This window comes from Acomys minous, assembly GCF_964271855.1.
Source record: "Acomys minous genome assembly, chromosome: 9".
In the NCBI taxonomy this organism is placed as follows: Eukaryota; Metazoa; Chordata; class Mammalia; order Rodentia; family Muridae; genus Acomys; species Acomys minous.
In genome coordinates this window covers 18,669,473-18,690,304 of record NC_140490.1, presented here as the reverse complement: position 1 = coordinate 18,690,304, position 20,832 = coordinate 18,669,473, and the positions used below count along the sequence as shown (strand labels likewise).

The 20,832-nt window shown below is 50.2% G+C and overlaps 2 protein-coding genes across 2 annotated transcripts in view; both read left to right on the top strand.

Annotated features, from left to right (window-relative positions):
• LOC311605553 (store-operated calcium entry regulator STIMATE) overlaps positions 1 to 20,221 on the top strand; it is a 58,302-nt gene extending 38,081 nt beyond the window's left edge. The window contains exons 2-10 of the mRNA XM_084796196.1: positions 1,073 to 1,121; positions 2,750 to 2,845; positions 4,988 to 5,109; positions 9,347 to 9,459; positions 10,352 to 10,429; positions 11,095 to 11,244; positions 12,941 to 18,271; positions 19,200 to 19,332; positions 19,506 to 20,221. Of these exons, the coding sequence (XP_084652322.1) occupies positions 1,073 to 1,121; positions 2,750 to 2,845; positions 4,988 to 5,109; positions 9,347 to 9,459; positions 10,352 to 10,429; positions 11,095 to 11,244; positions 12,941 to 13,054 (722 nt within the window). The 3' untranslated portion in view covers positions 13,055 to 18,271; positions 19,200 to 19,332; positions 19,506 to 20,221. The remainder of the gene's footprint in view (positions 1 to 1,072; positions 1,122 to 2,749; positions 2,846 to 4,987; positions 5,110 to 9,346; positions 9,460 to 10,351; positions 10,430 to 11,094; positions 11,245 to 12,940; positions 18,272 to 19,199; positions 19,333 to 19,505) is intronic.
• MUSTN1 (musculoskeletal, embryonic nuclear protein 1) lies at positions 18,134 to 20,221 on the top strand. The gene is given in 4 exon segments (XM_084796197.1): positions 18,134 to 18,271; positions 19,200 to 19,332; positions 19,506 to 19,582; positions 19,586 to 20,221. Coding segments are annotated over 4 exon segments (246 nt in total). The 5' UTR covers positions 18,134 to 18,262; the 3' UTR covers positions 19,613 to 20,221.
• Positions 20,222 to 20,832: the final 611 nt, after the last annotated feature.

The following is a 20,832-nucleotide window of genomic DNA, read 5'->3' as shown; positions in this document are numbered from 1 at the left end:
GTGTGGGTAAATGTCACACAAGCAGCACTTCCGGTGTTTGCTTTAGTTGTGGAAAGTTGCTAAGAGCTCCAGGGGCGCCTATAGCCAGGAAACTTTGTTTCCTCTGTTCTAGACAGTGGGCCTGCACAACTTGGGCACAGGCATACAGCTTTGCCCTGAGAGTCCCTTGCCAGCCAAGGTAGAGCAGGCTGTTGCTGCCTCTTCCTCGGAGCTGTGAGCACAGCCAACATCTTTTCTCAGTGCATCCTCCCGGGAAATCCATCACCCACACAGCTCTCAGGGCAGCTTTTCTAAGCCAGCTCTGCTTAGACTCCTGGCTCTTCCTTCCCTACAGGATTCATTCCAACCCCCTGACCCAGCACTCAGGACCCCCTCATGTGGCCCATATTCATTTTGTCACCCTTTTACCTGCTGCTTCTCTAGCAGGCTTTCGTGTTATCTACTATAGTGAGGCAGATTGACTTATTCTGAACACTGCCATGTTCTATTGCTGTACCTGTAAGCTCCGCAGCTGTGTCTGCTCAGCATCTCCTCTCAGGTCTTTCAGCAAGCTCTTACCCAGCCCTGAGGACTTGGCTTGGTTGTTTTTGTTAGGGCAGCCTGTCCTAACCACGGCTTCCTGCCCCAGACTTGTCTCCTCCCCAGCACTTTCCGTCCCCCATGGTTCCGTAGCTCTCCCCTGTTTCCTCAGTGTCTGGCTAGGGGTAAACAGTGGGCTTCGGTTGAGGCGGGTGGATTGTCCTCAGACAGAACATATGCTAGAGTTAGAAGCACCGCATCACCGCTTGTTGTTTCTAGTAATCACCCATGTGAGCTTTGACACAAAGAGGAAACACAGGTTTGCACACACCGTGAGAAGTCGTGCTTTAATAAATATCTAGTCCGGGAGAGTCCGTGCTGGCAGACAGCAATACAGGCTCCCTGTAACCTTCCCTGAGCAAGACATGCTGCCCATGCTAACAGACTAAGGATTTTAAGCTAGCAGTGTAAATAAGAAGCAGACTGATAACCCAGCTTGCGTATGTACTTTGCTGTTGATTTGAGAAATTGTTGTTTCTGTCTGTTCTTTCAGTTAAACGCTTCAGAGAACCAAAGCATGAAAGACGACCATGGAGGATATGGTATGTACCCAAGTGCTGACTCACCCCTAGAAAGCCTTTTTGCTGTGTTGGGGTTTTGGGTGGGGGTGTATTGGAGTAGGTAGGGCATGGAATCGGAGAAATTACATATCATATAAAGTTTATGGAGTCCCTCCAGTTGAAGTAATCATTAGGAATGCTATATGAAATGAGAACAGTTCTGTTTTTTCAAAGGCTTTTGGCCCCTTCTTTCTTTCTTTCTTTCTTTCTTTCTTTCTTTATTTATTTTATTTACTTTGGTTTCTCTGTGTAGCCTTGGCTGTCATGGGCTCCCATTGTAGACCAGGCTGGCCTCGAACTCACAGCGATCCATCTGCCTCTGCCTCCTGAGTGCTGGGATTAAAGGCGTGCGCCACCACGCCCAACTTCCCTTTATTTATAATGTTGCTTTCAGTACTGGAAGATGGAGGACAGTACAGATGGAGCAGCCTTTGCTGTGGGCTTCTTCATCTTGACTTGTTAGGAGATTATGTTTAAACTCTTGACTTCTAGGGTCTGTGTGCGTAATCAAATACAGTTGCATTTGGGGAGTCGTCATGCATATGCCAGAGGGCCTTAGAACACCCTACCAGATGTGACTCAGCACTCGCGCAAGCAGTGTTTACACATTTCCTGGTTTATTAGGAAGGATGCAGGGGAATGGCTAGATGGAGAGGCTCAGCGAGCTGGGATGTCCCTGGGCACAGTTCTGTGATCATGGCTTTAGAGTGCGCCCTCCTCCCTGTGTACCGATGCGTTAGTTCACTGGTTCCACAACACCCCAGGCCCTGTGTTTTAGGGATCACTAGGCTTGCCTGATTGCTAACCTAGTCCTTCTTCTCTCCCTGGAGTATGGTGGGTCTTGGTTTAATCATGGCTCAGTCTTTCAGTGGCCTTCCCCATCCTAAAGCCCTCTAGGAACTACAGTCAACTCTTTAAAACAAAAGATGTTCCTATCACCCAGGACAGTCCAAAGGATTGGACTTCTGTGAGGGATCTGGGAGTAGAAACTAAGATATTCCTTACACCCCTGGCACTCAGGAAGTTACAGGGTGGCTGGGACTCCTGGTCAGGGGTAGAGATCAAGTGTTTACTGTAGATTTGTGTTAGACATGCTCATTTTGTGTAGGGTGGCCATGCAGTAGCAGTTGTGTGTGCATGGTACGGTGGTAAAGATTCAGGGATAGGTTACAAGGACAACACTTCCAAACAGTCATGCAGGACAGAGACAGGCAGGCTTCGGTTAACAGTGTGGGCTAACGAAGCTTACTCCTGTCCTAGCAGAACTTTTACTCCCCTCAGAAGACACCCCATCATCATATCAGTAACAGTAAATTGTAAATTGTCGCACACATACTTGCTGATTCTTAAAGACATTACTCCCATATGTTGGGAAGTCTTACTTGTACCCGCTCTATCACTGGTTCTCCCAGATCTCTCATGGTGAGGAGCACCAGGAAGCCCTAGACTGGAGGCTGTGTGTGTCTTGTGTGTGTTATCCTTTGATGTCTCCTTGCCACTGGGTGTATGGATGGTTTTGAGGCTTGGCCACCAGCTTGGTTTGTTTTCCCCTAAGGTGGTTGCTGCTGTTTTGTCAGGTTGGTAACACTTGCTGGTTCTGTTTTGTGCAGGTTTTTAGATACTTCCAAACAAGCCATAGGGATGCTGTTCATCCACTTTGCGAATGTGTACCTAGCCGATCTCACTGAAGAGGACCCTTGTTCACTGTGAGTGGCTTGTATTTGAATTTGAACTCAGTTGAAAATATGGACTGGCCTTCCCTTCCCGTGCAGGTGCAGCCCTCCAGCTTAGAGGCACCCATCCCTTCCCCTCGGGATCTCTCAGGTTTCATCCTATTCATGCCCACATGAGTTTATATACTCAGCTTTTGGTTGGCTCGCACGACTTTGACAGTTACCTTGTGTGTCGGCTTTCTGTTAATCAGTCCAAGTTCAGTCCTTTGTCTTTCTAGTGCCCTAGGGGTCCCATGTTCGAAGCAGCCCCCTCAGGACAGTGTAACACTGCCAGAGCAGCTTTGTGCCAGTCACAGCGCTCATGGCATTTCGCTGTGGCGTAAGACGCTCACAGACAGTTGTTGAGCATCACTGAACTCTTTGAAAGAGCGTCTGCTATTCTGACTGTCAGTGATGACTGCCTTCCACATGATGCCCTGAGCAATGTACCTGAAACCATAACCACACCCTAAAACGCTGTACTTCTTCCTGGTAGCAGACAGGGTGGCAGAGGCATAACCCCAATACCAACTCTTTTTTTTTTTTTTTTTGAGACAGAGTTTCTCTGTGTAGCCTTGGTGGTCCTATACCAGGCTGGCCTCAAACTCACAGTAATCCACCTGCCTCTGCCTCCCAAGTGTTGGCATTAAAGGCGAGCACTGCCATGCCTGGCCCAATCCCAACTCTTACCTCCAGTCTCCAACTTCAAGTTGGTGGCACAGAAAGGTTACAGTACTTAAAATTCGCACAGCATAGACATGGTGGAGCTGGACTTAAGCCAGGCTGCCTGCAAGGCTCCATGATGCTCTGATGCCTCAATGAATGCTGTGTTGAATGCAAGGGCAGCGCACAGGAGGCTCAGGAAGCAGTTGACGAGTATATAAATGAATGCAAGACTGGATATACTCATTTTCCTCCTTGTTTTTCAGGCTCTATCTCAGATGTGAAAGCACAGGTGTGAATAGCATGCCGCACCAGTTAGATACAGGTGTCAGAGCAGGAGCCTCCTGCCAGACAGGTTGCTTGGGAAGCTGTGACTGTTCTTTCTGACTCTGGTCTGAGAGTGACCCCTTGTGTCTTTAAGGAGGAAGAACAAGCTGACTACCTCCCTCTCAATGCTAGTTTTCTGTGTTCTGGGGACCAAACACAGTATGTTGCCCCGATATTGGGGTGCTATGCACATCCCAAAGAACAGACTGGGAAGAGGTCTGCTAGTCTGCATAAAGCATCTCAGGCCTTAGCAGCTTGGAAGCTCCTTGAAGCCAAGTCTTGTATTGTCCTTGAACTTATCTATAGGGAGTTAAAACCCTGTGTTCTCACAGAGGGTCAGCGCCTGCCTCAGTGACCTCATTTTTGTCTGATTCTGCCCTAGAATAATCAGAGCCTGTGTCCAGTGGTGATCAGCTAGATCTGGAGATAGGGCCCATGAGGGGGGGGGGGCAGGTAAACCAAAGGGTGTTAACTTGGTGAGAAAAAGGTTTTCTATCAGGCAAATGGAAACAAACCTTAAAAGAACTTATGGTCACTATTGGCATGCCTCCCCATGCCCCTTTCTCCAATCCCCTGGCCTTTTCTTCAGGTGCTGGGTTAAAAAAAAAAAGTAAGAACACTGTTTGCACACATGATTACAGACAGGGATGAACATGCAGCCATGTGGCCCTGGCTGCTTGGTTAAAAGTCTCAGAAAGCGGTTTCCTTGAAAGCCCTGGGAAAGTGGCACAGCTGTACAACCTCACGGGGCCTGAACCGTCAGGGAGGAGCAGAACCACTTAGTAGGTCTAGTGCTGTTGACTGGGTTCTGTTTTCCTCTCGGGTTCCTTATTAGCTACTTCCAGATGTGCTGTCTTCTGTTGAATCCTGGCCTTGGCACATCGCCTTCAGTTTATCAAGTTTCTCTGCCTTTCTCTTCCCTTCTTCAAGTTTTTAATAGTAGCACCTTTTCAGACACCTAGAAACAGAAGCCACCATTTCTGTAGTCTTTTGCATAACTATATGTAGGGGTGCCACTCTCCCCAGGAAAGCCAGACAAAGGCTTCGTCTGTTAGCCTTGATCTCTGACCCTAGTAAGTGCTGCACTGAGGCCCCGGCTCTGTGGCTTCTGTTCCCTGACCGTGTTGCTATGGCCTCTCTTTCTAGGTACCTCATCAACTTTCTTCTGGACGCCACTGTAGGCATGCTTCTCATTTATGTGGGCGTACGTGCCGTCAGTGTCTTGGTGGAGTGGCAGCAGTGGGAATCCCTGCGCTTTGGAGAATATGGTAATGCCCTTGGGCACTGGGCAGGGCGTGTTGGGGACTGCTTGCCCTGTGGAGCTCTGAAACCTGGAGGGTTTGGAGCTGTTGACTGTCTCCCTATGCAAACTGAGAGGGGTTTGTTTGAAGGCCAGAGTATCACTTTCCTGAAGGCAGGGAAGAAGCACTTCACTGCCAGGACACTCATTTTTGGGGAAGAGAAGGTGGCAGAAGCCAGGAGACAGCCTTTCTACCAGACAGACTTGTGGTCCCACCTGCAGGGCTGCAAGGCCACGTCATTCTGCTGAGCTTCCCAAAGATCATGCTTCACCTGCCCACCACGTTAGAGAGATGGGAGCAGCTCTCGCTTGGGAAGGCAGCCCACGGGGAGGTGAAAGTCTGTCCTCTTTCTACGTACCTGTGTTTATCCTGTCACTAGATTACTCTGCTGACAGAGTAGAGCTTGCATGGCAAGTACTAGAGTCTGCATCCTTTCTAAGGTCAAGTTGCTGTGCCTTCTAACTGTAGGCTTGTCCCCAGCCTGGCTTGTGGCTGTCCCAGTCTCTCAGACATGAGGTCTGTCCTCACTCAGATTCAAGGCTTTAGGCCAGGAGCTGTGGGTACTAGCCTATCTTATGAGACCCTCGTGCCACATCTTGAGTAAGAAGTTGCTTTTGTATGGGCTGTGAGCATGAGGAAGGGTTGAGGGTGAGCTGCTAGTGAGGAGCCGCTCTTGTGGAGTAGCGTTAGTACGACTTCACCACAAGAGGGCGACGGGACAGTGCAAGGGTTGTGGGTAGAAATCTGGGCCCACATTCCCCTTTCCAAGGCATGCCTTCCAAACAACTGTTGGCTCTGGGCCCAGAGACCTACTCACTTCTTGGTGGTTGAAGATGTCTGAGGAACTGACAGTTTAAAAGGGCACATGACTGGTGGCGCTGGCTGTGGAGTGCCTTGGGTATTTCTAGAGATCTTAAGTAACTGTCTTCAGTGAGGGAAGATGAGTTTAGTGAGGGCTTTTCTTGGCCTGTTACTTGATGCCAGTGAGTCACTGACTTAAGATAGTGCCCAACACAGCATGTGTCTCAGGACTCAAGGGAAGACTTCTGAACTACCCAAATCATAGAGTTCTCAACTTGCAGGACAGAAATGGCCCCAGCACCTGGGGACCAATTTGACATCATTTTCATTTATAAAACGGGCAACCAGAGGAGTTAAGTGACATACCCAGTCAGGACATGTTTGCGGGCTTCGTGTCCTCTGCACCAGGAGTCCTCCATCAGCACTGCTCACATCGTACCTCTGCTGTTGAGATCCCTTCTGGAAGGCAGAGCTGTCAGCTCCACAGTAGCTGGCTGTGATAACGTGGGTTCCCCAGCCAGCTGTTGACTGAGAACAGGGGTCAGGTCTGGTCAGCCACCTGTTGTGAAGCAAGTTTTGTCTGCCTCCCCAAGGATGGGGAGAAAAGAAGGTGGTGGCTGTGTGTGAGCCCTGTCCTCTTAGTTCAGTCACTGCTGCTGGGAACCATGGTCTTCAGAGAAGAACATCCGTTTGTCAAGGAGCATCCCACGGCCTCCGTCCCAGACTATCTCCCTCATTGCTGCCGCTTTGTGGTTGTCAATTGTTCTCTGCTGCTGCTGGGACAGATCAATGCAGGCTTAAGCCAACCCACTTGATTTATCTATAGTTCCTCCAAAAGCCCCACCTGGTTCTGTTGAATTAACATGAAGGCATCAGTAGCTGGAACATTCTGGAGGTGGTTGATAAGGATGGTTGTTCTGCTGCCTTTACTTCTGTCTGAGTCCCTTGGCTTATGACTCTTACCCCTGCCCCCTGTTTCCAAAGCCAGCAGTCGGGTTCTTCCTGTGGTATCCACCTTGAAGCACCCCCGTTATCACCCTCAGTGCACCTGGCCACTCCAGATACTCCATTTAAAGTCTGAATAGCAACCTTACTTCCATTCACAGCCAGAATCCCCCCTTAGCTAGGTCACAGCGTGTCATGGGTTCTAGAGACTGGGATGTGGACATCTTTGCAGGACCGTATTCTGCCTGCTATACCTGTGAACTCACCTGTCCAGTTGAGGCAGGAACTCTATGTAGGCCCAACAGCTCTCAGGTTAACAAAGAAGAGGGTTTGCTCACTATGTAGCATGCTTGGTTCCTAGAAGAAGTCAGGGTACTTGGAACATAAGCCACAGTTGTTTTATTTGAGGGGTGAACAGTTTCTGAGCAACAACAGCTGGTATCTGAAGTCTGATGACCAAGCCTCTCTTGCCCTGAAAACAAGGTTGTATCTGGTAGCACATACAACATAGATTTTCTTGCTTGCCCATTGAAATGCTCCCTTCCAGAAGCTTCTCAACACACATGTGTCCTTCACTTTGGCCCCTACTCCTACAACTTAGCCTGAAGGAACCATTCACCAGAGCAAACCAATACCCCTGAGGTTGTCCACTGCACTAGATAGCAGGACACACTGGCCATGCTTGTTGACCATATTTGTCCTGTAGAGACCAACTTCAGGGAGCATTTAAAAAACTCTTGACGGAACAGAAATAAGCAAACAAACTGTCACATGTCCACTCAGTCCAGCTGCAGTGACCTGTGGCCCGAGTACACAGGGGGAGAGGGTGTGTGGGTGTATCAGCTGGACATGGTACTTTTCACCTCTTGGTTTTCAACATTTTTATCTTAGTATCAAAAAACAAAAGGCAGTGGCAACTGCACTGTATAAACTCAGAAAGAACAGGAAAAACATTTCTCTCCTGTCAGTTACAGCTTATAAGCAAATGGGATGAACGTTCACTCTGAGCAAGGAATGTTCTTGTAACATGAACAAACGGTGTCACTTGTCTGCTTACTTCCAGACACACCAGTTCCTTTCCAGACATTTCCAAGCGGTACTTCCTATATGGCTGTCACCATTCTTGACTACAATTTTTAGCAAATGTTTTCCTCTCCTGTTCAAGTGAACGTTTCTCAGTATGGTCAGGTGGCTTACTAAAAGCATTACAAAACTCCTGCTAACAGCCTTGCCAGGAGAGGTGGCCTGCTGGGTTGCCCTGCCTGCCCCAGAGGTGGGAGTAAGTCTGAATGTCTTATGGAATAGGCAGTTAGTGTGTTTCTGCAGGTGTTCTCCCTTCTCCTCATTGTCCAGAAAAGGAAACAGCACAGTCTGCTGCCTGTCCATTACAGCTGTGTAAAGGCATTCACTTACTGCCGCTGTGTTCAGCTTGCAGGCCCAGGCAGGGCTGGGGGCCTGCAGCATAAATGCCTGAGATTGCTTTGGACAGAAGAATCAAATGACGTTGGAAGTTTCTCTCCAGACCGGATTCTCTTCTCGAGGCCTTCTTGAAGTGCTAATGTGCCGCTCTTCTGGTCAGGGGAGTGCAGGTTGCCCTGGTTGAGCTTCCAGGACAAGGGCCTGGCACCCACTCTCCCACTCTGAGGAGGCCTGTCCTCTAGAGGCACTGCAGGGCCCTTCCCAATCATTTCTTAAGCATAGCCACTAACAGAATCACCAACGAGCCTGTGCCCTAGCTGCTGGCCTTGGCCTGTTTCTACTACCTCCCTGTCTTAAGGGTTTCTATCTTCTTTATCCTACCTAGGCAAAATTAATTAGGCTGCACCCAAATTTGAGTTTGTTTGTTTGTTTGTTTGTTTAATTCTATGAGAAGGCCCTGGAAAGCATTAACTTGTCCTTCTTTACATGAATTCAGTTGGAATCTGGATTTCTCTAGGTCTGACTGATGCACTCAGGGCTGAGGTCGTCAGGGGTGCTGGGGGATGGGATAAGAAGTGGGTGACAGAAAGGAGGAAATGGACAAAGAGCTTATTACTGCATGTATGATCACAGTGTTGGCCTCGCTGTGGAGAGGGAGAGCGCCAGTCCCTGGGAAAGTCAACTGCAGATAATAATAGTCTTGTTGCTTCAACCAGCTTCTGTTGCCAGTGGACAGGGAGCCAGCAGCGAGCTCTTACTAACTTTAGTGCCTCATAACTCTATCCTACAATTTTTTAAAAGAAAAACATTCTGGTATGTCCAAATTAGGAATTCTGACTTTATTCAGAGTACTGCCTCTTTTACAAATGAAGTAATTTGTAGAGCCTTAGGGACCCATGAGGAACCTTAGAGCCAGGGTTCTGGCATGCAGCCAAGGGCAGTGAGGCCTCATAACAAGCTGCACGGAGGTTGGAAGAAGGAGGTGTTGTCCTACTCAGACTGTGGGCCCGTGTGGCTAAGCAGCTGCCTGTCCCTGCAGGAGACCCTCTGCAGTGTGGGGCCTGGGTAGGGCAGTGCGCCCTCTACATCGTGATCATGATCTTTGAAAAGTCGGTGGTCTTCATCGTCCTTCTCATACTCCAGTGGAAGAAGGTTTGCCTCCTGCCCCTGCTTGTGCCCTCCCTGCTAAGCCATGCCCACACTAGCCCACACTGTCCGCCGCCGCCCCAGCCCCCTTGGGTTTTTGTTTTAGTCTTGGATTTGGTCTAATTACAAGAGAATTTATTTGTCCTTTTTGTACTTGGTGTCCATCCACTTTGTAAACTTAATGAACATACAGTCCCTTCTGCTGTGTTGCTTGCTCTGATTAGTCATCAGACTTTGTAACTGTGAGTGTGTCTACACTGGCCACTGTCCTTCAAGCACATGTCTGACCTAGTTCAGCTGAAGCCATTGTGTGCCACAAGCCGTTTCTAAGGTGTGTACCCACCTACATATTAATACCTGGGTGAGTCTATGGCTTTCCTAGCCCTGCCATCTGCCCTCTGACCCCAGTGCTACCAAGATACCTCACTCCTGTATAAAGCCAAGGAGCCTTCTAGTGCATGTGGCTCAGATATTGGCTGTGTTTTCACTTTAAAAAAAAAAAAAAGACAAAGTATTCAAAGCTGCTGTGCTGCAGAAGTGATGGCTCTGCAGGATTTCTGCTGGAGAGTGGTCTAGGGTTGTCCAGGTCTCTAAAGATGGCCCACTGAATTTCTTCCTCCCAATCCCCTAAGGCACAGGCACACCACTGTTGCTCTCAGGGGCTCCAGGCTGCCCCCTGCTGAATATGGATCCCACATGGCTTTGATGCAGTGGCCTAAAGTCCACAAAGGGAAAGCTGCTAAAGAGCTAATGGCCATAGTGTCCGTTCTCAGCAGTCAGGTCTAGGGCCTGTGCAGCCATGAGTGTAAGGGGCTGTTTCCAATAGCTCTTGAGGGGTGTCTGCGTCTCCTTTGCACTGCCCCAGTGGTCTCCTCACTGTGTCTGTCTCTCTCTGCAGGTGGCCCTGTTGAATCCAATTGAAAACCCAGACCTGAAGCTGGCCATCGTCATGCTGATAGTCCCCTTCTTTGTCAATGTCAGTGCCTTGTTGTGTGTTTTACCTCAGCTTGTACCCTGCCATCAAGGCTTCCTGTTCAAAGCTCTGAGTGTGACAGAGAAGTCACCTTACAGCCCTCAGACAAACCTTTCTCTCTGTGTTGTTCCCTCCCATCCCATAACCAGTCTCGGAAATGGTAGGCGTCCTTCCTCAGAAGTCAGGTGCCCACTCTAGAGCCCCTCTTTCAGGTGAGGGATCCTGGGAACCGTGGCTTGCCTTCCCTGATAGGCCACCTCCCACTGAGCTATCCCACCCTATGGCTGATTCAGGATCAGAGAAACCCATGAGCACAGCAACCAAAAGTGATGTAGAGCTGAAGGACTCAGGGTTCCCTAAAGCAGCAGAGCGTGTGGGTACTTAGAGACCGTGGTACTAGGCCCCCAAACAGGCTGCCTGTTTTGTTTCTCATCCTGTATTTTGAATCAGGGTCTCTCTACATAGCCCTGGCTGTCCTGGAACTCACTGTGTAGACTAGACTGGCCTCGAACTGCCTGCCTCTGTCTGCCTCTGCCTCCCCAGTGCTGTGATTAAGGGTCTGGGAAATGGTCGAGACTGGGTGAGGCTTCTCTGTTCTCTATGGAAGGGGTGGGTATGCAGCCCTCTGCTTTGCTTATCCAGAGTAACCTGCACTTTTTCTCCCACAGGCTTTCATGTTCTGGGTAGTAGACAATTTTCTCATGAGAAAGGGGAAGACGAAAGCTAAACTAGAGGAGAGAGGAGCCAACCAGGACTCAAGGAATGGGAGCAAGGTTCGCTACCGAAGGGCAGCATCCCATGAGGAGTCTGAGTCTGAGGTAGGAGTCTCCTGATTCTCCCTGAGGGCCTAGCCATCATGCCCTGGGCTCCAGGGGTCTCTGATCTTACGTTTGTGCCTGAATGCTGATTCACAACACCAGTCAGAAGGAAAGAAGAAGCTGAGATAAAGAGTAGCCAGGTCACTTAGAACCTCATCTAACCAGAGCCCAGTGCCTGCTGTCACATGTGCCTTCTCAGGTCAAAAAGATGCAGTACATAGGGTTGTTACAGACAAGTCCCCGTGGCAGCAGAGACAGCTAGGTGAGGTGAAATCCACCTTATTCCAGGGAAACAGTGAGGTGCTTGGAGCCCTGTCTTCTACTAACAAGCAAGGGAAGTGCTGGCTGCAAACTTCTAAAATATAGAACTAGCTAAACCTCACCGAGGTAACCTCATTTCCCTTTACCTGCTGGTGCCTAAATTCAAGGGCCAGTGTGCATGAACACAGCATGGGGCAGGGGTATGTATTCTGCCTGGTCTGCAGCATCCATTGTACCTTCATGCCTCAGCCTGTAGCAGCAGGATTCCAGAGGCCTGAGGAAACTCCCACAGCACTGAGAGCACTGTCCTGCCTGTGGAAGCTGCAGAAGCGGCTGACATTAGCCAGGCTTGGTAGCACATGGCTTAGTGCATGCTGCACTTGGAAAGTAGAGGCACCAGATCTCTGTGAGGTCAGCCTGGTCTAAATAGCAAATTCTAGACCCTGACTCTCACCAACTCCCAAACCCCCTCCAAAAATCAGTGGCTGAGATTGATGCTACCCTGAGACTTGAGGAAAAGCAAATAGACAAATAGCTCAGCACCACACTTACAGTGTGGCCCGGGACTGAGGCATAAGCAGCACCACTGCAGAACCCTGGGCAGTCTGGAGGGAGTTCCAGATGATAGGTGGATTAGAGAGCAAGCCCATGTCTTCCCCAAGGCTGTGTTCATAGAATCTGCTTGCAGGGCTTATTACATCATAAGACCTTGGCAAACATTTGGCAAATAACAAATAACCATAAAGCAGAAACTATGATATATGAGCACTCAACCACATGGTTTGGCTTCTCACCAGAGAGGAAATGCACATTGGTCAGAACAGGGAGCCATCAAGTGATCTGGTCCATGGAAGGGTAATGAGGCTATTTGTCCCACCCCTGAGGTGGGAATTCCCACTCCCCTTCACAGGTAGGCTTTGGGCCCTTAAACCTCGTGTGGGCTATTCAGACCTTCCCGTGGTATTCAGAGATCTGAGGCCAGCAGCTGTGGCAGGAATGAACAAGCTTGTCCTCAGTGTCTCAGCTGCATGGATGAGTAAAGCATATCCCTCTTTATCTTCAGAAATGACAGAGGTGGCTCAAGGCAGCCCCTCTGAAACTACACTACCTTGTGCCATCCCCTTCTGAAAGAGACTCTATTTAAGGCAGTTCCAGGGCCCTGAGAGTCATGCACGTGGTTGGCTTTGATCGGATTGGGTCTGGCAAGAAGCTGGATGAGAGCAGCAAGGGGGGAAGCATTGGCAGATGAGGAGTGGTGACTTTAATGCCAGCTTCAACAGGCCAGCACAGCTCACTGTGGAAGGGGGACCTCCCCACGACCCTCTTCTAAGGATGTGGGAGACTTGAGGCCTTCCAGAGGGGCTGGGCTCCAAGGAGAACAAGTACAAAATGCGCTGCCACTGGCGTCTCAGGCCTTCCCTCTTCTCTGCCTCAGATCCTGATATCAGCTGACGATGAGATGGAGGAGTCTGATGCCGAGGAGGACCTCCGCAGACTGACCCCCCTCAAACCTGTGAAGAAGAAGCACCGCTTCGGGCTGCCTGTATGACACATTCCCACGCTGCGAGTGGCAGTCCTGGGGCCCAGCCCTGCAGCGGCATCCTTTCCCTCCTCTCTACCCTCCTCTTCTACCTCCACTCCTCTTGCTGTCTCTGCCCGCTCTCCACCCGCCCCAGACTACTGTGACTTAAAAGAGGGAAGAGGAGCTGTGCCTGAGGGGGCTGTGGGCAGCTGGAGGTCCCACTCAGTTGCACTACAAACACTGACCAAATATGCAAGCGAAGAGCTTTGTTTGTTCGTTGTTGTCCCTTTGGGGTGTTGTGAGACCCCCCTGTCCTAGGCCTGACCAGGTGGCATGGTGGAAGAAAACAGCACACATAGACTGTTGGGGTCCTCGAGCTGAGGCTGCGGGCCGTGTGGACATGTGACGTGCTTAGGGTTACCAGCCACTGGTGGCCCAAGTTGGAACAGGAATGCTTTCTTAACTCAAAATGGCTTTTGTAACTCTTTATTTCTAAAGCCAGTTTTATGAGCTGTGACAGTGTTACTGTTTTTTGAGTATGTGTTTATTTCCTACAAAGTATCTATGGGTCTAGGGCAAACAGATTTTTAAGTCTTCCGTATGCTGTTTGACTTTTATATTTTTTAAGTTATATTTTCATACTATTGTATTTAAAACTCTTTTTAATCCCCAAAGAAATGGATTTGTTTGCCTTTCATGGGGTATGAGCTGGTGGGAGGTGTGTAAAAGTGAGGACTTTCTGAGTCAGGACTGTTGTTAGGTAATATCTGGTGATGAGGTAAATTATGCTGATGGGAAGGGTAGCTAGCCTTTATCTGCAGCCAGAAATCCCTAGTTTGTCAAGTCAGACTTGGGCGTGAGGCTGCTGTTCTAGTGGCTCTGTGTACCCCAATGTGGGAACAGGCAGAGTCCTGCCAGGGCACACAGGCTGCCATGTTAGAGGCTTCAGTTAAACTCGATGGAGAAAGGAGCCCACAAGATAGCATTTGTGACCAGAGGACTCAAGCCCACCAGGCTACCCCTGTTGGGTTTCCGCCTCTCTCGGAGCCTCTGAATTGCAATTGTGAGAATGGTCTCAGCCTCCACGTCCCAGTAGAGCAGCTTGCAGAGCCAACCTTTGCCCTGGTGCCTGTCACCAGCTGTCACCTGCTAGCTTGTTCAGCTGTCTGGAGACCTCTGCCTGGCCAGAAAAGCCTGTTGTCATGCCTTCCAGCATTGTGAAGTGACTGCAACAGACCAAGTACCGGGAAGAGCTGTTTCAGTATGTAGATAGTATGAGGTATTTAAGGACTGTGGCTCCTCCTTGGCAGTTACACCCACTTCTCAGCCTGGCTGCAGTTTACCTGGTACAGGCTGACTTGGCATTGTACCTGCTGTGGAGGTGGCAGGGTGGGTTGGAATTGTGCGATAGCTGTTCAGTCCAACGGTCAAGGACAGTGCTAGCACAACCCTACTACCTCATGGGCTGGAAGTGGTGCGGCGTAGGCCTTAGGTGAGACGAGCACAGAGGAGACACCTCTTCTCAGAACCTCCTCCTAAACCCACACGAGAATGTATATTGTTTACACGTACAGGATCTCAATATGCTTGTGGCATGTGAACCTCGCCTTCATCCAGGGTCCCTGGGGCTGTCCTCTGCCACTAGAAGCCTTGCTTGTCCTAGACAGAAGCATATGCTCTAGGGTGGCTCTCTCTGCTCATCTTGTAGTGCAAGCACCACTGAAAAGCGTGAGGCTGCTGTTGGAGGCCTCACATTCCAGTCAGGCAGAGGCCAGGTCCATCCTGCAACCATGGCCACTCTCTTGCCCTTCTCCATGAGGTTCCACTGAGTTGTGTGGCACAGTACAGCTCAAACTCAGCGGTGAGGCAGTCAGTTCCTGGTGGCCTTGCTGAGTCCGTCCTCACTTTCCCTTCCTGTCTGGTTGTGCCGTGCCTGCCCCTGCCATCCTTCTGGAGCTCAGGATTGGAACCTCATTTCCAGACCTGAGCTCCTAGAGTTTCCAACCCAGGCACAGAGGTGGAAGAACCCTGCGAAGGATGGAAATCTCAGTTGCCCAGGCCTCCCAGCTCCCAAGCACAGGGCCTGAAGACAGAGGAAGCAGGCGGGTACAGGCTCTTTCTGCATCCTGGTTTCCACTAAGGGCTATAGTTTCTGGTGTGCAGCTATGGAGCTGGCTCAGCAGCCGTCTGGTACTGAAGCCTGGCTGTGTACAGGCTTGGCGTGCTTTGGTCCTCCCCCTCTTCCTGTGTGAATGTGCGCATGCAACATAAGCACCTAAGCTCACACAATCCTGTGTCCCTCAGAAGAGCCTCCAGTGGCCACCAAGGCCTTTCTATTACTGTGGTGCACTGTCTCACTAGAACCGATGTAGAGGGCTCTGGCCAGGACTTCTTCCTGAGCTGCCTGTCCTCCCTCCCTGGAATGAGTGTCCACATCACTTGTTCCAAGGTGCCTTATGAGGTGGGACCCTTCTCCAGCTGACAGCAGGCATCACAAAAGTGCTAGAGCGGGGAAATGCAATGCTGGTTAAGCTATGGTGTGCCATCAATCTAATTTGCCCAAATTGGTACCTTGTCCAAGCTGCTCTTGGTGGAACCTTGCAAGCCAAGGCAGTGAATATAGGGGTTTTGTTTTGTTTTGTTTTTGTAACTAACAGAAATAAACCAATGAGAGAGAGCTGACACCTAACTCAGAGAGATAGTGGCTTTTTTTTTTTTTAATTTCCTTCGGCTGTTGGGACTTTGGTAAAGACAAGGACGAATGGTGAGATCCTGCATGACAGTGACTTCTCAATCTGTGTTTCAGAAGATGTCTGGAGTATGGTGGTAGCTTCCTGCCTCACTTTAAATTGTTAATCCCCTGGCAACAAGGAGTCGTGGGCTCACTTTTCCTGCCTCTTTCCTCAGGAAAACAAGAAGACTCAAATGCAAGTTGGAACTTCCCTTTGTCAGGGTAGCGCTCCACCTCAGGATCCACATCTGAAAGATGTCCCGGGACCTGGAAAGAGCACGCCAGACTGTCCCTCCTTCCAGGCAGCAAACCTCTCGGGATATAAACTAACTCGCTTTGTTTTGTTTGATTTGTTTTCTTCCTCCCTTCCTTTCTTTCTTTTTAAAGACAGTTTCTCTGTGTAGCCTTGGCTGTCCTGGACTCACTTTGTAGACCAGGCTGGCCTCCAACTCACAGAGATTCACCTGCCTCTGCCTCCTGGAGTGCTGGGATTACCGGTATGCGCCACCACGGCCAGCTGTTTTTGTTTTTCAATCCTGTGTAGCCACTGGCTGTCCTGGAACCCACTCTGTCTGTAAATCAGACTGGGCTCCAACTCAGAAGTCCACCTGCCTCTGCCTCCTGAGTACAGAGATTAAAGGTGTGTACAGCCACTGCTAGCATGAGCTAGCTCTAGTGTGAAGATTCATCCAGCTTTTGGTGAGAGACTTGTTTGCAGTAAGGGACTGGTGGCCAGCCTTGCTTTGAACACCCAGGTTCTGAATGAAAAGTGCATTGGTTGGCTGACTGGTTTGGTTTTTAAATTTTTCTTTCTATACGGTTTATTAGAAGTCAGACCTGTGTGGAGAAAAACCGTTCCTACTTCAGCTGCCAGTCAAATGGGGTATTTAATCAGTAGTGTTATGAGTCACAGAGACTCATTTTTTAGATGAAAGAGAAGATGGTGTACTTCCATTGTAAACTTGTTTACAATACATTTTCACATTTTATGACATCAAAAAAGAAGAAAGAGAAGGAGGAAAGAAACCATCCCTTTTGTGGCTGTTGGTTGTGTGTCCTCTGGAATTAAAATAGCTCAGTGAGTTAATAAATTCTCCAAAGCCTCCTGTGGGGTCAAAATCTGCGAGGAAAGAGGCCGCACATAGTTCAGCCATCTTCTCTGTAGAGTATAAATCAGTGTTCTTCCCGGGGATTATGCTGTGTTGGGGCGTGAGAGAGGCATGAGACAGCTGAACTTCCCACACCCTTGTCCTTGACGCCAGAACCAGACAGAGCCAGTTGTGGGCACTCCTCACACAGTGTGGCCTGGCCTCTCTTTGCTCTCTTTAGAATCCTGGTTATTGCTCAGGTCAATGCTTAGCTCAGCCTAGACCTGGTAGTATTCATACTAACCTACTGGAGACCAGGGCCAGAGCCAAGACTGAGGTGGGGTTTGAGGTACAGCAGCTATAGAATGACATTTAGGGTAACTGTTAGCTCCTGGTTGAATTTCATCTGCCTGGCACCTTTGAGGCAATGTCCATCATAAACTGGAGGGAGCTGAGATAAGTCTAACAAAGACAGACCTCTAACCTACATCTACCACTGCCCGCCTCAGGCTTAGGATTCCTGCTTGTGCTCCAGGTGATTTCTCCAGGCATTGGGAGAGTGCTCAACAGTTTTCCAGGAGCTCTGTCCTTTTTTCTACAGCTTAATAGCTGAAGTGGACTTCACCCTTTTCCTCTGAAATCCTGCCAGCAAGCTTCACAGTTCCCTTTGTAGGCAGACGCACTCTCTAGACCTTCACCAGCAAGCATGGTCTCCTGGGCCTCCCTGGGCCCATATCCTACCTTGCCTTGTCCCTTTACTGAAGTTGTCCTAGGTCTGCATAGAGGACCAGGGCATGAGCAAAACTGTGATCTAGCAGCTCCCCCCAGCATCTCCTCAGCCTCGGTGCTACTCATGCAGTCAGCTGTGCTCACCATGAGGAAATGCATCCAAGCAACAAAGGAAGTTACCACCCTGCTAGTAGTGCGCTGGGATGGAAAATCTATTTCCATTGGAATCCAGGAGTAGAAGAGAAAGACAAAACTCAGAGCATCCATCAGGGCCCTCCCTTTCCTCAGAGATTCCTACCCCCCCCCCCCAAACCCCAGCTCCTGGGCTGGGTTCCTACAGTCAGCCTGCCCAGACTGTCACACACATTCCAGGATTCACATTCATAAACACAGACTGGACAACAGCGCCAGCACCCCCCACCTGCAAGTAAGCAGCTGTTCCCAAAGGCACGGGGTACCCCCAGCTGTGTACTTCCGCCAGGACTGCTGCCCATCATCTCCAAGAATAAACTCCTTGCTAGTGGCTGCGTGGATCTGAATCATCTGGAAGATTCCAAAGGAGGGCAGTGACTGCCCAGGACAAACAAGCAGACTATATAAGTTCCTGAGGGTTGGGCGCCACGCAGATCTCTTCCTGTGGCTACTGCTTGCCAGAGATACCTACAGAGAGCTTGCTTGGCATCTACCATGTCTGAGGTAAGAGGACTCAGTGGGGCCCCGCTGGTGCCAAGGAAGTCGGGAGGGCTAGACTCTAGTACTGTCTGCTTGGAAGTAAAAGCCAAGAGGCGGTACGGCCCGGCAGGCTGATCTCAGGACACCCTGGGCCCCACCAGGCTCTGGAAATGGCCTTGGTGGTTCCAGGCTTGTGCGGGGTTGCTTTGCGAGTGTGGAGTACGTACGGAGAACTGTGTGTGCCTTTGTATGCATGTACAGGAGCTGAGTGATGGCTTGGTGGCTCCAGTTGTGTAAACACTTGTAATCTGGAGGAAGGGTGAGGGAGGGTGGCTGTACCTATAGGTCACAGCTCTGTTTCTATCTCCCTAGCATGGCGTGTCTCTGCGCAGGCCCAGGTTCCCCTGGGAGCCCAGCCCAGGCGAGCTGAGGGAATCCCTGCACCTGCCTACAGGGCTTAAGAAGGAATAAGGCCCCAGCCTGGGGCACCCGGAGCTGAGGAAAAGGGTTAGCACTGATCTGGCTGCCCCAGCTCTACTGGGACAAACACTAGCAAGGCTGTTCTTGCTGCCTGCTGCATGGCGTCTACCCCATCTCCTTTTTTGTTTTGGGAAAAGGGGGCAGTCTATCTAAGATTCTTTGCCACCCAGTGAACAGGTCTTAGAACTTCATTAAGGCTGCTCAGTCTTGAAGTGCAGCCTTTTCCCCCTCTGCCCCTTGTGCCGGGTCCTGAACTTGGCCTGACAAAAGGCCAGCGTGAGGAGCTCCCTGTCTGTGAGGCAAAGTCAGATGTCCAAGTCAGACCAAGAGAGCAGGGGGACTTACAGGGTCTAGGAGAGGAGTGAGCTTTGATTTGGCTGACTTCAGTGATCTGTGAAGAAAGAACCCCTGCCAAAGTTGGGGGGAATCCTCATCTCAAGGCTGTGAATTGTAAGGCTCTGGGCTTTCTAAGGTTGGCACTCCTGAAGCCCCCATCAAGAAGAAGCGCCCCCCTGTGAAGGAAGAAGACCTGAAGGGGGCCCGAGGGAACCTGGCCAAGAACCAAGAGATCAAGTCTAAGACATACCAGGTCATGCGGGACTGTGGTGAGTACTCCAGAGCTTGTGGTAGGGTTGGAGACAGAAGCGCCCCCCAGGGGGAGTTTAGAGGTGTTGAGAGTCTCTGGGCATAGGAGGGGCTGCACCCAGCGTAGGGAGATTTGCCCCTGAGAAAGCCACTTTACGTCCCTGACACTCCCTCCTCCATCTCTTGCCTACAGAGCAAGCTGGTTCAGCTGCCCCATCTGTATTCAGCCGCAGCCGCACAGGCACCGAGACAGTCTTTGAGAAGCCCAAATAGACACCTGCCAAGAGTGCCTTTGGCTGAAGTGCACACTGACCACCGCAGCACCTGGACACAGGAGCCTTTCCCACGAAGTCTTTTTTGTTTTGTTTTGTTTGTGTGTCTAATGCTGGAGGCTGCCTTTGTCCTGCTGTCTCTGGAACCATCATGACTCCCACGACCCAAGCCCTTCTTTACCAAGACCTTGGAAACACCAATAAAGAAGATGCCCAAGTTGCTCCAGCCTTACGAAGGTGTCAGTTGGTCAGTAGCCAGTAACTGCAGAGGAGGAGAAAGAAATCTGGGGATATAACATATTCATTGCCCTTCTGGCTCTGAGGTGGGTCAGGGAATAATGGACCACTGAGGTGCACTAGAAAGAGCCTTAGACGTGGAGATATGCTACGGACCTTCTGATAGCTATAGACTTGTTTTCCTTTCTAATCCTCTGTTTCAGGCTGGAGAGATGATGCCACAGCTAAATGTACTTGCTAATCCTTCAGATGACCCCCATTCAATTCCCAGTATCTACATGGTGGCTTACGACCCTTTAACTCTGTCACCCTCTTCTGGCTTCTATGGGCATTGCATACACGTGGTACACCTGTAGTCAAAATATTCATATGCCTAAAATAAAAATAATTTTCAAAACTAGTCTTTGGTTTCCCATCATATATAACAGGAGAGTTGAGTTGATGCCCATTCCATAAAGCAGGTCAACGTGACACTGCTCAGAGTGAAGTCATTGGAGGCCGAGCTTCTTCTGCCTGCTGCAGGAGCCACTGGGATGTTTCCAAGGTCCTCAAAGCCCATTGCCCTTGCACCTCTGTTCCTGCTGCTTCATGACTGTATGTCGCCATGGCAAAGACAACACTAGGTATGGCTCCTCCGGCAGTGGCAGTGAGTTTCCTGGACTCCCCCACCCACTACACCCTGCCTCTAGCATGCTGTCTTGGGTATGAGAACACCAGGTACCTAGCTGTGTGTGACCTACCTCCTCAGACCTGTGTCCTGGCTCTGCCGCATCAGGTTGACGAGACTAAAAGCCTGCCCAGCTGGGATGGCAAGAGCACAGGCAGGCTACTGATGACTCCTGGGAGCATACTGGCAGTGCCTGGCACATGGCTGGCTCCTGCTGGGAAGCTCACTGTCCCCTGAGCAGGTGGCGCTTTCTTGGGGGTATTTCTCACATTCTTAGCCAGCCTGACCTTCTTATGTGATCTACGTAGACCTTCTGTGGGGACAGAGCCTGTACTTGCTCACTG